At 31.8% G+C, this 17,964-nt stretch overlaps 1 protein-coding gene across 1 annotated transcript in view; it reads left to right on the plus strand.

The window, feature by feature from the left end:
* Positions 1-4,632: 4,632 nt before the first annotated feature.
* Positions 4,633-17,964, plus strand: part of LOC142332894 (dual specificity protein phosphatase Mpk3-like) — a 144,149-nt gene continuing 130,817 nt past the window's right edge. Inside the window, exon 1 of the mRNA XM_075379586.1 lies at positions 4,633-5,214. Within this exon, the coding sequence (XP_075235701.1) occupies positions 4,803-5,214 (412 nt within the window). The 5' untranslated portion in view covers positions 4,633-4,802. The remainder of the gene's footprint in view (positions 5,215-17,964) is intronic.

Consider the following 17,964-nt stretch of genomic DNA (forward strand, 5'->3'; position numbering starts at 1 on the left):
ACTTTGTTTCTTGGACACACAGAACATCCAATCTCCGTCTCTTCATCACATCCTCCAGTTGGTAGCTCTTTCCGTTTATGCTACCCACGTTCCATGAGCCAATGCGCCAAATCCTGGGTCCAATTGGATGTTTCATTTTGCTCACCCCCGAAACGTCTCGAGCTCTGATCCGTCCACGAGTGGATGTCCCGGGATCACGAACCCGAAGGCTAGTGCCCGGCGGGGTAAAACTGATACATATAATATAACGACCCAAAATAACGGTTGAGTTTGTTAATGGTAAAAATCGGACCATGGGGTTGGAAATGGGGGGCTTTTTTTTAAAAAAAAATATCGCTATAGCTTTCTTATTAAGTTAAATATCAAACTCGTTTAAAGTTCCTACTATTCTTTGGATAAGTTCCTAAAGCTTATCTAAGTAAAGTCTTTTGATATCATCAACCATTGGCCCAGAGGATGGAAAAAATGGGGTTTCGAAGACAAAAAAATCATACCTCCCTTAACAGGCACACTATCAGATCTGTTTAAAGTGGTTGTAAGTCATCTAAACATTATCTAAAACTTTTGTCTGAAACAATTTTTGATATGACCAACTCTTACGGCAAGGGATGATCAAAATGTTGCTGGAAGTGTAAAAGGCTTGTAATATGCTAAATATGTGAAATTTTTTTTCATTTGCAGCCATTGTCGTATTGAGTAAATTTGAAGTTTTTCTTAACTTAAAGGTGGAAATTTTTTTTATCCCCTACTTAACACTTGTAAAATTTACCTCCGCCTTCCACCGTTCCAAAAGGGATTTTTTTTTCATGTTTGTCCACAAATCTTGCCTCCTTAATTTAACAAACTTCCTGAGATTGCCGATTAATGAAATTTTATACAGTTACTAAGGTCAGATGACAATATTCCACCATTACTTTTGCAAACGTTCCTCTGTACGGGGATAAATTAATGGTGTGGGTGTGCCATCATGTGGGTGTTACGTTATCATTGAGAGATAATGTTCATTTGGATACTATTATACCGTATGACATTAACAACACTGGAGGTTTGCCAAAAGAATTGGAAATATTTGTTGGAGCAAAGTTATGCTGTGATCAAACATTGATGTATCCAGATGTCTTGTCAATGGAGCAATAGGATTCATGACTGAAATCATCTGGCCAAATTTCCTTTGAAGACAACTGTACCAGAACGATATACCATCAGTAAGAATAGACTTTGATAGAGAGTGCTCTCATGTTGTACAACCAAAAGCCATTCAATTTCCTGCCCTGTGCAGCTACAGAACTGCTGAACGCCAAATTCTGCTGTTAATTTTATCATGGGTATCAACCGTCCATAAAATCAAAGGCAGCACTGTAGATTATACAGTTGTTTATCTGGGTCCAAAGCTCTTTGCAGAAGGTCAATTGTATGTCAGCCTTAGCCGAGTTACATCTCTCGATGGACTTAGGATCAAAGAATTAGACAACTCCACATTAACAGGAAGAAAACCTTGCAATAATGATGCATTATCAGAGGTGGATCAAATGAGAAATCTTTTATAAAAACTCAAAAACATTTGTCAAAAATTGTGATAGTTAATTAAGTAAATGAAATAAAAACTTCACTATTTCATTACTTTATATAGTAAATGTTTGATTGAAAATTTGTTTGATATTTTATAAATGTATTAGAAATTTCAATATATATTGCTATCTTTTGAAATCCAATTTAACCTACTAATTAAATTCATGCAGTGTATGATAATAATTTGTTAAAGTAAGACTAAAAAGTATAAAGCAAGTTTTAAACATTTTGAAAAATTTTGTAATATTATTTGAGAGTAATGATGTTGACTAAACAACCACGACTTGAGATGAACAAAATGAAAATGTTACTTTTATGATTGAATACCATCTCAATTTCGGCAGGCTTATCATGTAAATATTCAGTCATATATTTAGCTTAGTGAAGAAGGCAACGGGAAATTACTTAATTTTTTATTTCCTTCTATTAAGCTTGGTATGAGATTCTTGTTATTCTTAAAAATGATTTTGTTGTTTTTAATTAATGATGTCTTTTGTGTTTTTTTTTAGGAAGGCTATGAAATATTGTATCGATGGATTACTTACATCAATTACAACATAATAAATAGCAAACTATTTAAAAAAATGTATGTGAAAGAGATTTAGTTTTAAGACTAGACGATAACACTGTTCCCTTTCAATGGAAATGTGGCTTGATAACAAAAATATTTATAGGATCAAACGACCTAGTACGTGTTGTAGAAATCACAAATTGAACAATTTGTGGGCCAATAAAGAAATTATGCTTGCAATTTTGAAGACTTGAATAAATGGATATTAACAATTTTTGTTATACTTTCCATGGTATCTGTTTAACATGGTAACTAATCTATTGTAGATACTCAATTCTACAAAAGAAGCATTACATAAGAGTCTATTACGCATTGTATCTTCTGGTATCTCAAGCGATTTACTTATTAAAAATGTTTTTCCATCTCATGCAACTTACCTAAATAGGAAATCTGTCCAGACAATGAATTTGCGATTCAAACAACTTATCAACAACTAACTAACCTACCTAACCTACTTCCCTTCCAACTACTTACCAACTTACTTACCTTCTTAACAACTTACTTATGCAATGAACTCTTCTAGGCATGTATGAAGGGTTTCAACATCTTTGTGTTCTCTACTAGATGAGAGTCCATTATGCATTATATCTTCCTAAATAATAAATCTGTATGACAATGTGTTTGCAATTTACTTAATCCTGTTATATACGTATAACAATTTCTTATCAAGATACCTATACAAGATTGTTTACATTATTCGTGTCAAAACTATTTTATGTTACTCAATTATAAATTTAAGGTTATCTTTACGTTCAAGGTTACTTATGCTATATACTTATTCAAGTTCAAATTTATATTTATTCAGCACTTATTCTGCTATACACCTATTCAATCAATTCTACATTTATTCAAGGTTTGTCTATTCCATTCATTTATTTAATCAACAATTGATATTCATATTTATGAAATCAAAATTATATCCCCCCACACTGTAGACAAACATTTTAAGAATAAATAAAAAAACACCTGTATAAATATATATTTTAAGAATGGTGTATCCAAAAATCAGCAAAATTAACACCTAAAGTATAGGACTATGTTATTAAGCCATTTTTCTACTGAACTGAATCATCAGTGAAATATAACAATTAACTATAGATTAGAATTTCCTTAATATGTTGCTTTATAGTATCTTTTACAGTTAATTTTTTTTATGGCTGCGATATATTTTAAGAAATTCGGATTACAAGAAACGCAAATCGCCTTCTCTGAAAGTAATGATGTTTATTACACCACTCGGTTCCTGTGGTAAATAGAGTGAACATATTACTTGTAGGGCCAAATATAAGCTATATTTTGATGAACTTAGCATCACGAAATAGACGATTAACTATAAAATAAAAATATACACGTAATTAAAATTTATAAACACGTGAAATAATTAATTAAAAATAAATAAAAATTACTTGAAGTATTGTGTTTACACGAAAATAGATCTGTAATCTTGTTTGGTAGAAATAGATATTTAATTACTTAAGAATAAGTAATTAAATATCACAATAAGTGACTATTGATTTTAGTAGAGGTTATCCATTCATAGATTTAATACATGGATAAATTTGGATTTTTAAAGTAAATCATTAATAAAATTACGGTTAAAATACGAATAACCAATAAATTGTATCTGATACAGTCTTTTCATCAGTAAGAAACAGGGAACTAAATCAAATGTTTTAATGAATTTCAACAAATAGAAAAGGATTTTTTATTTATTTATGCTGTTTAAAATATTCTCTAAAAACTGGGAAATGACTGTGCCAATATGTAAAATAATGAATTTCCTAAAAAAAAAACTATGGATAAGTATAGCAGTTATAAAAAAATTTGCCAATCTTGTTTTTTAAATTATTTTTTTAGAAATTTAATAAACACAGTACTGGTTTACTCAGTGAGCAGAAATAGTCGATGATTAAAGTGGAATTTCTTCATCGATGTATCTGTTTATTACTTTTTAAATATCCAATTACGGTTTTTGAGTGTTGACCTTTAATATTTTTTGGGTTATTAGAGGATTTTTGAATGATAAATATTATTATTACAAAATAAACCGACAAAAATTATATTAATTAAATAAAACGTATTCTTTCAATATTTTTAGTGGAGTACAGTCGGTTAGATAAGATTAAATTGTATATAAAAGTTAAAATTTATGAATAGATTAAACTGTGGTTTTCTATCAATGAACGGAGCGCAATATGAACGAACGATTTCTGTGTTAAGTTGCCTTGTGTTATTGATTCATGAAGACAGTAAGCGCTGAGCAGATGAATACCAGTCATTCTGTATCGCTCTCAATTCTCTACTCCTGATACGCCCACGCTTCAAGTAGTCGTAAACACCGTAAAAGCTGATTCCTTTTATCAATGAAATAGCGAACGCTTTGCGATTGGTTGGGTTTATCACGTGATAGTATTTGAATGTTATGTGGTAGGGATCGCGCTTCTTCAACTTTGTAGATGGCGTTGTTCATCATTAATCTCTGAACTTGTGCTCGTACTGCTAGACCGGACCGGCAGTGTCCGGGGCTGGGTTACTGTTTTCGTTATGACGTTAGGTTATAGTTATATATAGAAATGTATAATGCGTTTAATATATATTTTTATCGGTATTAGAAAGTCAGTGTTTTATTTATTGATCTCAAAAGTAACGTAAACATCCAAATATGCCTTCCGAAGAAGATGAGAATGAACGCTGTAATTTATTAGAATTGTGCATCACAAAGGAATGTCTTCTACACGAGTTACGAGCGAATCCGTCTAGACTTGTTATTTTAGATTGCAGAAGTTCTAACGAATACGGCGAATCGCATATCCGTAATGCTGTAAATTTCAGTATACCTAGTATTATGTTGCGTAGGTTGGCAGCGGGTAAAATTGATCTCATCTCTACTATTAAGTGTAGGGAATTAAAAGAGAAAATTATGAACGCTTATAAAGAAAATTTATTCGTGGTTTACGGTGATACGTACATTACGGATGAACGTTTTCGCGAGAATAGTTTCACAGCGGGAGACACCGTGCACGTTTTGACCAAGAGGTTGCTTCAAGATGGCTGTCGCGTTGTTTGTTTAGAAGGTAGGTTACATTGCTCAGACTATGTTTGTTTACATTATGTTATGCGTGGGATATGCATGAATGATATAGGATTAATTTACCCTAATGATTGCGCATTACACATCTCATTATTTACAATCACGTGCTGTCTAAATTACCACCGTGTTAAATATATTAAATGTTTTATAGTCGTAACCAATAAACAAAATTTTCATATTTTTGTTCTCATGTTTTATCAGTGTTATTGTTTTATCACTTGATATTATTGTTTCATTATTTTCCTTTGTTATGTTGTAACCTAGCGATCATATTATTAGAGTTCTCCCGTAACTTATTTTGTTAGTTTGTTATTTATTTTAATAATTTTATTAAATTAAAAAAAAGTGCTGATATTTAAAATGCTGTTTTTTTTTAATTTAAATCGCCCATCGTAATTTTATTTAACTGTAGTGTACAACGAAATTATTTCTAACATTCTTCTCTAAAAGTGCTGTCAAAAAATTTCTGGTTATGACAAAAATAAAAATGAATTTCTTAAATGAAAAATACATTTTAATTAATTTAATCTTATCATGGGAGTTAACATTTAATTTACACATTTAGGGCATCTGCTTGATGTAAATAAAACATTTTATCTTTTAATAGAATATAATAAATTCATGCTACAGCAATATTAAAATGAGTTCAAATAAATTTATGAAATGAAAAATTAAGTTTAAGGTTTGTCTATCAATATTTTAGTCATTTATAATGTGTATTTAGTATTTAATAAATAAATGATGATGTTTTATAAATTAACAGATATCACACCTTAGTTTCTCAATAAATAACTAATTTTGCTCACAGTAGATCATTTAAAGATAATTATTCAGTATATTTTGTAAAAAAAAAAGCTAAAAATGATTTCACTTTTATTTCTAATCTTTACATATTACTACCTTAAAGTAGTATTTTCATGTTTAGTTAGAACCTAGTTTTTATTTTTTATTAGGTTAGGATTTTACTTATTTTAAGTACAATGTTTTTGATGTTGATGGTGGTAAATTTTAACCAAAAATGATCTTTTAGAAATTAAAAAAACATAATATATGTTTGAATGAATATTGCCTCTTATCATTTCTTTTTAATTTGTATATTAGAAGAAGCAAGACAGGAATTAAAAGAAGTTTAAGAGTGATGTAGCTGTTGAAGGAAAAAAAAATAGTTTAAGATCATTGATGATATTCTGTCAACCAAAGCCAAAACTATAGAATTACAGTTAGAATAAGAGTAAGATTTATTACTAGAAAAGTAGGCAAAAAATGAATAAGATTGAAATAAATGTAATGAAATGTGACAGTAAAGAGAATAATAAGGGAACAATATATCAGAAATGATAAATTTTCTCATGTACATAGTAAAATTGCAAAGTATATACAATGTAGATATAAAAACAGATAGGCATGTGCAAATAGAGCTTTCATCCACAAATTACTAGTATCTTTTATTAATGTAGCAATTACAAAGAAATTCGTGAAAATATTTGAGTAAAATGTAGCGGTTTATGGCAGTGAAACATGGACAGTAAGGATATAAAAAAAATTCACCTTTGAAATGTGTTTATTATAATAAGTTGTTGAAAGTTAGGCAGGTCGATAAAATTCAAAACTATGAGGTTTTAGACTAAAAGGAGATGAAAGAAATTAACGGTAGAATCTTTTAAAGATCCAAACCGAACTGGTTTGGGTCTTTACACCTGAAGATGTCATAATACATGGCCCAGTTCGAGCCATGTATTCTTCAGGTTTATTTAATTTGGTGATAGTATGATTATAGAAGGTAAAAAAAAACTAGGAAAACAAAGATTGGAGTATATGAAACTTGTCATTCAGGCTGTAGTTTATATACTGATGAGTTAACTGATAAAAAAAAAATCACTAAAAGTTTCAGTAAGAAATTTCTTTCATAAAATAATTTCCTTATTTTATATTAAAGAATGTTTTTGTAATATATGCATCATGTAGCCTCTTTTGTAAAAAAAAATATTTTTTTACAAATTTATATGGTTTGGAATAAATTTTAAATAGTTTGTCAAAAGTTTACACGTAAATTATAATGTTTAGTTAATATTTGTGTGCAGTAACTAGTAATTGAGTTATCAAAACACAGTTATTGAGTTTAAAGCATAAACACATATTCACAGTAGTTCTATCTGAAGTATCTCACCTCTCTTATTGCTTTAATTAATTTAATTTAATCCTTTAATTAAACCTTTTAATCTTATCCCTGTGGTGGAGTTGGTAGTGTCTTGGCCTTTCATCCGGAGGTTCTGGGTTTGAATTCTGGTTAGGTTTGGCATTTTTCATGTGCTTCAAAATTTCTGTTTTCATACTTCAATGCAAAAGCTTTGAGCTTTTTTAGTGAATCAATTCTAAAGTAAAATTACTGAGAAGTAGTATTTGCATTGCTAATAGTGTATTGGAGAAGATCTACTGCGATAGGACATCGTAGACAGCAAGAAACTGGCCCAGTAATCCCAGAAGAGATCAAACAGGTGGGTGGTGATAAAGGGTGATCTACGTGTAAGTGCAGATTGGGTTAGTTTACATTGGGATATATATATTTATTATATAAATAAATATATATATATACACAGACAGGCAAAACAGACATCAAAATGTTGATGTCTGTTTTGCCCCCTCACCACCACTAGGAATCGTTTAGCTTACAAATGTAGTTTTTCTGTGAATACTTTTGTACATTAGTTACGAGGGGGGTTGATTCTGTTAAATTTAAAAAAAATATATATAAATTTAGGGAGCTGTACAGGATGTAATATATATATATCAAACAGGATGGCTGTAAAAGTTCTATTAGTATGGGTTTTATTGTATCAAAAAATAAAACTGACTGACTAGTTGGTGTAGTGGTTAACACCCTGCAAAATTTGATTCCTGGCAAAGAGTTAATGTTTTTTTTTTACCTGTCACTTAATTACATTTCCTCTCCTTGTTAAAATATTTTCTTAGGATGTTCATATATATATATGGTTGTATCAATAAGGAAGTATCAAGTATCATGAATTAGAATCTCAGTTAAAATTTCAAAATTTTTGATATCGGTTTGATTAGTGGTCTACCTTCAGTAGTCTGAATATAATGTAGTGTTTGTGTCACTTTTCGCTGTTATATTTTTAGTCATCTGTATACAAATTTTGTGTTCTGCTAGCTCTGGTAAAACAGATATATAAAAAAAAATGTTCAGTTTATGGGGTTGTTGGTGCGCGAATTGATAACATTTCAGTTTTGAGTATATTCAAATTTTGCAGTTTATTTTTTTAATATGTATTTACGAAGTCTTGATGAATGTTATTGTAAAATAAATAAAATCATCAGATATACGGTTGAAATTGAAAAAAAAAAATTGTAACCTAATAATTAAAATTTTCAGGGTTGAACATCTTTCAGTTTTTTTTTTATAGATGCTTTGGGCAATTAAAATATTTTTTAAAAATAATTTTTTTATTTAAATATATACTTATCATATTATCATCAAAATTATTATTATTTTATGAAACCTTACGATCAAGTCATTTTATAGTATTGGGACTGAATTTTTTAAAATTTTATTTTGTTTTACCGTTGAAATTTATAGAACATTTTCTTAATAGTTTTTTATTTTCATTAGTTAAACAATAAATAAAAAAAAAATTTAACGAAATTATTGGTAAAAGTAATTTCTAACTGACTTTCAAAACAAGGATGATATTTTCCGCTGTGTATTTTTTTCCTGTATCTTCCAGTCCTTCCACTGAAATCACAAAATTTGATTACTCGCTTTTATTTTCAGAACTTCCATTTGGTGGTCTTGTATTAAATTTCTTCTAGATAACATTAGTAAATTAAATAAAATTAAATTATATAATGTTTTTTAAATTAAAAGTTATAGTTAAGTAATAATCAGAATGATTTAAAGATATGTTTGATTAATTTACCATTATCATAGTCATCTTTACTTATTTCTTGATTGTTATAACATAATTATGAATGGTAATTATTTAAAAATTCTTTTTCTATTTTATTTTTTTTTGGGGGGGGCGCCAGGATTTTTGTTCCCTTGGGGGTCATAAAATATCAAGAAATACAAAAAAAGGAATTGTTTTCATTTATTGTTGCATATGTGGCACCATGTTTGGTGTTTTAATTCAGAAATGGTTTAAAAAAAAGATCTTCATCTATTGGCATTGTATCTTTTTTATATGATACTATTAAAGTTTGTCATTTGGGTTTTAAAGGGGTGGTTATATAGAGAGGAATCAGAGTCATAACTTATTTGAAGCTGGACTTAATGAAGGTTTTCTTTATAATATATTTGAGGAGCCCCTTTTTTTTAAAAAAAAAGAAAAGTTTGTTTTATAAATTTTTTTCCAAAATGATACCAAAGTCAAATTACGAGGGTTATTTTTTTCAAGGTCCGATCGGTCACAAACTTAAAACCACAGTGAAAATAAAAAAAAAAAATTATTTGTAACAAGTACTTACATAGTTACGCTATTTCTCTAGATAGTCGCCACTCCGATTTAAACATTTGTCGTAGCGTGGTACCAACTTTCCAATACTCTCGTTATTGAACGGAGCCGCCTGTGTTTTCAGCCATGTCTCTACGCCGGTCTGCAGCCCGATGTCTGTGCCAAAATGTTATCCTCCTAGCCAGTCTTTCATGTGAGCAAACAGGTGAAAGTCGGATGGAGCCATGTCCGGGCTGTATGGTGGGTGATTAAACGCTTCCCGACGAAAACGCTGCAGGAACTTCTTTGTTACGGCTGCAGTGTGCGGCCGAGCATTGTCATGGGGAAAGACAATGCCTGGTGACAAATTCCTCTCCGCTTATTCTGAATTGCCCTTCGTAGACGTTGAGGAGTCGCGCAGTATGAGGCTGCAGTGATGGTCGTGCCACGCTCCATGAATTCCACCAAGAGAACTCCATTCCGGTTCCAGAACACAGTAGCCATACGCTTTCTGTTGGAGAAAGTTTGCTTGAACTTCTTCGGTTTACTGGGAAAATGAGAATGCATCCAGTGTTTGGATTGTTCTTTTGTTTCTTCAGTTTGAAATGGACCCGGGTCTCGTCCCCTGCGACAATTTTGTTCAAAAAATCTTCTCATTCATTGTGGTAGCACTGGAGAAACGTTTGGGAGGCGTCCATTCTCATTGTTTTGTGATGGTCGGACAGTATCTTGGGAACCCATCTCGCACACAGTTTGTGGTACTGAAGTCTCTCACTCACAATGGTGTAGAGAGCTGACCTTGAAATTTTAGGAAACGAATCGCTCAATAGAGAAATTGTGAACCGACGATTTTCTCAAATTGCCTCATCCACTCGCTCAACGAGATCATCCGTTGACACTCGCTTCCTTCCCTGACCGCCTGCATCATGAACATCTGCACGTCTTCATTTTCAAGCAAAGTATATTTTATGCCTGTATAATTGTAATTTATTTTGGGTATAGGTTTTCCTCTAAACCCATCGGGTTGGTCTAGTGGTGAACGTCTCTTCCCAAATCAGCTGATTTGGAAGTCAAGAGTTCCAGGGTTCAAGTCCTAGTAATTTTAGTTATTTTTACATGGATTTGAATACTAGGTCGTGGATACCGGTGTTCTTTGGCGGTTGGGTTTCAATTAACCACACATCTCAGGAATGGTCGAACTGAGACTGTACAAGACTGCATTTCATTTACATTCATACATATATATCATCCTCATTCATCCTCTGAAGTATTATCTGAATGATAATTACTGGTGGCTAAACAGGAAAAAGTAAGGTTTTTACTCTAACCCCAGAGTAGTTGCATTTAATTTTCAAGAAATAGATATAGTATTTTTATTATGATTGCAAATGACATTGATTACAAGTTGATCTTGTAACCAGTCTATATATATATATATATATATATATATATATAAATAAAAAAATGATGGTTTATGCTAATTTTCCAAATTGTAAACCAAAATTATTGGAAAATTATCGTGATGGATGTTAAAAAATTCTAAAAGCTATATACAAGGTGTGGCGATTTAATCCCTGAAGTGTAAACCTGTAAAAATGTATGTTTGGAGCTGTACACTTTCTACTACTGCTGCATTTACTACCTTACCAATGTCAGAAGATCTTTGTCTGTTTAGCGTAATTTTTAATTTTAATATACCCAGAAATTATATGTGACGGTGGTGGAGGGGGGGGGGCTAAATTGGGTGAATAAGCAGGACAGTCTAATTTTCTTAATTGAGTTTTTGGTCAGTGACTCTCTTATGATAAATACTAGATCATTGTGGTATATGACTTGTACGACCATAAAATTTTGTAAGTTTTTCATCATAATTAATTTTTTGTCATCGATTAATTGTACACTTGTCGTTATCAGGTCGTACTAAATCTTTTAGTCTATTAACATTTGTGTATGTTAATTTTTTCTTTGTTTTGACGGCCCAATTCTAAGTCTTTTCACTCACATCTCACCTCCTCATTGAATCTCTTGGATTTCATATTTGACTTTTTCAAAGCATCCATATGCTAGTTTCAGTGTTTGTACAGTTTTTATACAAAATTAATATGTTGCTATAAGTTTTGTCACTCATTTTTATGATTAGAAATTCACATCTTGGTTTTCACAGTTCCCAGTCAGCTTCAAGTTTTTAAAGACACATACACATTAGTTAAAAATATGAACAAACATAATTCTAATTAAATAACTATATCCAACTTTTCGGGAATTAGGTTTTCACATTTAATTTAATGTACAGTTTTGTATTAAATATTGTATGTCATAATTGATTTTTTTTGTTTTAATTATTATTTAATATGTGAAAATGAATTTTACAGTGCTTAATAAATGTGAAGCCTGACTTGGAATCAAGTCCATAACATTCCAGATGAAAGGTAGGGGTGATACCACTCTATCGTATAAGTTTCCATGATAATAATACATACTTATTTTAATTTGTAACCATCCGATTACAAATATTTTTGAAAGATGTATTTTGTAGCATTAGAAAAATGCTAAGCCTGATCGGGATTCAAATTCAGAACTTTCAAATTGAGAGAGAGAGAGTGTGAGAGGGGGGCAGACATGCTGCTGCCATTCTACCATAGAGGTTCCATTAGAAATACTATTTCAAAAAATAAACTTTAAAATTTGAAGAAATGATTTGGATATAGATTTCACAAATTACATAACTAGCAAATTAAAGAACAAAAATAGGCTGTTTTTTGGGGGGGGGGATTTGCAAAAAAAAAACATTTCCTACAAAGCGTATGTAAAACTTAATGGCTAAATTTTTTTGTTTACTTTAAGAAAATAATCGGTACATTTTGTATTTGAGATATTAATCTTCGAACATTATCAGACACAGTCATTTATTTGTTTTAAGACAAGAAAATACTTTCTTTTTTTTTTAAGAATGGGATAAGGTTGGCATTCAGTTTAATAAGTCATCCAAGATTAATGAATTTGGTTCTATAAAAAAATGCAGAGTAAAATCAGTGTAGGATGATAAAGATTAAGTATACGAAATGGATAATTTAGGATGTGGGTTGTAATTGGTTATGTTGAAGTTGAGAGAGCGAGAGAGATACTGACACACACACACACACATAGAGAGAGAGAGAGAGAGAGAGAGAGAGAGAGGGAGAGAGAAATTGATATAAAATAAAAAGGAATGGCAAAGTATATCAAACCAGTGAGACAACATACGTCGTTAAAAAAAAAAAAAAAATAGCAATCATAATTTGTCTGAATATCACAAAAAAAAAAAAGTATGTTAATTATGTGTTCCTGCCCACTGTATCATAAATCGTCATCGTATTGATGACCCATCTCTCCCCTCTTTCTTTTCTATAAAGCTTGATGTAATTTTTGAATAGTCCCTAGGGATTATTAAGTAAAGTGTGTAGTTTATTGATCATTTGTTTTGGGATTGGTGGAGGTTGAATATTCCCGTGTGTCGGCTGTGTAAAATTACTTGAAAGTTTGCTTTCTCTGTAACCGAAATTAGTTTTCTTCAGTACGTGTTTACATTTTCTTAATATTTAATTATATTTTATTTAAATGTTTTTAATAGGAACAATTTTTTCCTTAAAGGTTACTCTTTTGTAAATTTTATTTTGAGTATTTTGAAGAGCATTTAATGGTTTGTTATAATGTATAAAGAAAGTTTTGTTCTCTAGAACCTTTATTTGATTCATATTTTTGTATAAAATAATAATTTTAAATAAAACTTATATATTATTGTTTTGCATAATTTTTTATTTATTTACGCAAATAATTTTGGAAGAAAATATCGCAGCTAAGAATTAAGTAAATTTAAAATAAATAATGTTGGCTATCCTACTGGGTTAGTCTAGTGGTTGAACTTATCGCAAAATCAGCTGATTTTTGAAGATGGAGTAAAGGTAGTTTGTTTTTAGAATTTGAATGCTAGACTATGCATACCGAATTTTCGCGCGGGTGTGACGGTACTAACGGCGACGGTCGGCACTAACTAAACTAATGTAATTTCACAACTTACATGACAGATTTCGCTTGTATGGTCGACAGACCGGTGTAGTCGTAAGCTTAACGCACCCGGTACCGAGTCACTTTTTTACACTTTCAATATTTTTCATTTATTTAATTCTACCGCTCACCTTTCTTCCTTTTTTCCTCTTTAGCCTACGGGAATTACCGTCAGGTATTACTTCAGAGGATGAATGATATGTATGAGTGTAAGTGAAGTGTAGACTTGTACAGTCTCTGGTCGACCATTGCTGAGATGTGTGGTTAATTGAAACCCAACCACCTAAGAACAACCCTCCGGGTTTATCTAGTGGTGAACGCGTCTTCGCAAATCAGCTGATTTTGAAGTCGAGAAGTTCCAGCGTTGAAGTCCTAGTAAAAGTTATTTTAACACGGATTTGATTACTAGATCGTGGATACCGGTATTCTTTGGTTGTTGGGTTTCAATTAACCACACATCTCAGGAATGGTCGAACTGAGAATGTACAAGACTATACTTCATTTACACTCATACATATCATCCTCATTCATCTTCTGAAGTAATACCTGACGGTAATTCCCGTAGGATAAACAGGAAAAAGAAAAGAAATGAAAAAAACCACCAGAAAACACCGGTATGAACGACCTAGTATTCAAAACCGTATAAAAGTAACTGCCTTTACTAGGACTTGAACGCTGGAACTCTCGACTTCAAAATCAGCTGATTTGCGAAGACGCGTTCACCAGTAGACCAACCCGGTGGATTCTACCCGCTCACCTGTGACGTCACAACATAATAGTAGTTTAGAATATTTTTTGGGGTGTGGGTGCGATTTTGCAAAAACGTTTTTTATTTTTTAATCGTTAACGCTAAATTTTTTAATCGTTAGCGCTTAAGAAAATTATGACCTTAATTACGCGAAATCTCGAGATACTAAGGGTGACCTTGTTCTACAGCCACACCTCTTTGATCTTTTAAGTTAAAAAATTTAAGAAAATTTAATGGCATCAGTGCCCCATATATAGAAGTAATCTGACCAAGTTTGGTCAAAATCGGTCCAGTAATTTTGGTGATATAAGGTGATTTAGAAGCTAACACCGAATACGTACGCGTACATACGAACATTAACATCCGGAAAATTTCCATCCGGTTTTTTTCGGTTCTTTAGGTGTCAAAACGTCAAGATCTGGTAAACCCAAATTGGACCGATTACAATACTTTCCCTTCTATAGCTATCGTTATATCTAAACGATGAAACAAATATGTATATTTTCAGATTTCATAGACAGTTTAATTTTTAATTAAAAAGAAAAATCCACTTAAATTATGTGGAAAATGTCCGAACTGGACGATCGTTTCTTTAAAAATAAATGATTTGAATCTAGAATTCTTTTATACTTTAAAATCTGATAAAAAGAGAAGTAATTACAAATTATATTATTCATTCATAAAAAAAAAATAATTGTTATATGAAATAATATGGTGTAATGTGTGAGAAAAAAATTACAATTTTGATACCATTAATTGAAAAATATTTAAGTAAATTAAAAAAAAAAAATATATTAACCAGAGAATGTAATGTTATTTTTTATTAAAGAAAATTAATTTAATGTAAACTGGTGTAAGACTTTTTTTGTGTAGATGTTTAATTAATTATTTTTTAAATTGCAACAGAAGCACAATAATAAGGAGGACCACTCTAGTAGACTGAAATATTATGCTGTGTAACATGATAGTAGTTTTTCGTTTAATATAAGTAAATCTTTTCTTTTTTTTTGTGAGATTCATAAATGATTCATTTATTTTTAGCAATGGTAGCATATTAGTAATAAATGCTTAGAAATATTAATCTTTAATATCGGTGAACGTGAATCATATTTATAATAATTTGGCGGCTAATTATATTTGTTAGGACCTTTTGAAGTTACCCGAGATTGTAACAAGGCCGATATAGCGAACCTGAGTAACGGATTCCTACTAATTACGAAAGTAGTAGAAAATATAATAACGGGAGGAATCCAGAAAGGGACTAAAAAATAAAGGTAACAGGTCCGTTTAACAATCGTGTTTTTTAATATCGCTCACTGACACACCTAAACAGATTTTCGTTCCGTGAGAAGAGTTACCGGACCGAGGTTAGGAATGCATGGAAACGAAAGGGATCGGTCGATCGTTCTCACGTTCAGCTGGGGCCTGGTCCGGCAGGTAAAGGAGATAGGAGTATAAATAATTCGGAGAAGACCAGTTAAAAATCAGTTTCGCGAAGAGAGTACGCGATGAATATTCAACGAGTAGGTCAATGAAGAAGCGAATTTTAAAATTAACCAAGTCGACTTGGTTATCACAAGCAGTGGTTCGGCAAGTTAGATTATAAGTGAAAGAGATAATGTATTAAATTTCATTTATAAAGGGTAGTTTTATTTGTGAAAAGCAAAGGTGTTTGCACTTAAATAACTATATACTTGTCTTATCTATTGTACTATTATTGTTTATAAAAGACTAGTTAAAGGTGTCATGCTTCTATGTCTTTTGTCAGTGGGACTGAATTATATTTAACTACCTGTAAATAAATCTTGAGTACTTTAAATTCCATTTTGTATGTAATCTCAGTTTATTATTTTTATTGACATTTATAACCATTTTATTTATAACCATTATAAACATTTATAATATTTTTATTGACAGTTATAATTAGTTGTTTGTTTGTTATTGCCATTTAATTTTGTTATTGTTTAATATTGTCATTATTCTAAATATTATTGTGAAATTTATTTATTGTCTGTTATTATTTTCCGATTATTATTATGGTTGTGATTACTATACTTTTTTATTTATTTATTTTATGATTGTCATTTAATATTATTAAAATTATTATTATTATTACAGAGGAAAAAGCTCTGCCAGTGCGGGGCTCTCACCCGCTAAAAAACCTCCCCTTCTTCAATGCAGGGGCCGGATCTAAGCCATATGGTATGTACAGCCCCTGCATGATCACCCAGGCACTCCACTATCCGAATGCGTGTGACCGGAAGGCGTCCCCAGAGGGCGATCGACTACGAGGAGCCCCCGCCACCCACCCCCAGAAGCTTGATCACCCGTCATCTAACTCCAAGCCTCCATATAACGCATCATCTCAGCCTACCGTCGCCTCTCTTCATTAGCCTTCTCTCGTATCATTGATGCGATCGTAGTCGAGACACACTCCCACTTGTTGCTGTTGCTGAGCATTACCTCGATTATCTTATCGGCCCCCTCCACACCCTGACCCTCGAGCACTACGCGGAAGTTGCGCCATCTAGGGCAAAAAAATACTACATGCTCTGCTGTATCCAGTCCGCCGCAATCGTGACAGCGACTTGTATGGCATCTGCCCATCCTGTACAGGTAGTCTCGAAAACATCCATGTCCAGACAGGAACTGGGTGAATTCGTAGCCTGTATTACCGTGCTTTCGCTCCACCCATTTCCTGATGTCTATTATTATTATTGTTGTTATTGATTTTTCTTGTTTTACTTATGTTTTTAATCCATTAAATTGTAATTTTATAAACATTTTCGTTTGTCAATCTCTCAATATCTCTCGCTATAGCTCTTGAAGGAAAAGTTGTAATAGGTCTAGTTCGGGCATATTCCGTTTTCACCGGATCTTGAAGTTTTGACAGTTAAGGAACTCAAAAAACCAAAAGACCAGATGAAAATTTTCCGGATGTTATGTATGTATGTGTGCGTGTGTTCGGTCTTTCACTCCTTATGTCTGCAGAACTACTGGACCGATTTTGACCAAACTTTGTCAATTTATTTCTGTGTATGGGGCATTGATGCCATTAAATTTTCAACGGTCAAGGGGGTGAGGCTGTAGAGCAAGGTTGCTCTCAGTATCTAGATGTTTCGCCTAATTAAGGTCATATTTTTCTTAGTAATATTTGTTAATAAAAAAAACAAAAAAAAACAGTTTTGCAAATTTGCACCCGTACCCCCAAAAAATGGGGTTGTAGTCGGTCTGCTATGTTGTGACGTCACAGTTGAGCGGTAGAATTAAGTAAATGAATCTATCTAAAGTGTAAGTAAAGTGTAACTCGTACTGGCTGGTTCTCAAAGTCGATCGCGTTTGTCTGGATTCCTGGTGCGTTATGCACGCGAAATCTGTTCTATGTAAGTTGTGAAATTACATTAGTTTAATTAGTGCCGACCGTCGCCGCTAGTACCGCCACACCCGCGCGATTTAAATTCGATATGCACTTTCGTTAGAATCATTGAATTAA

This window comes from Lycorma delicatula, chromosome 12 (assembly GCF_047948215.1).
Source record: "Lycorma delicatula isolate Av1 chromosome 12, ASM4794821v1, whole genome shotgun sequence".
NCBI classification, from domain to species: domain Eukaryota; kingdom Metazoa; phylum Arthropoda; class Insecta; order Hemiptera; family Fulgoridae; genus Lycorma; species Lycorma delicatula.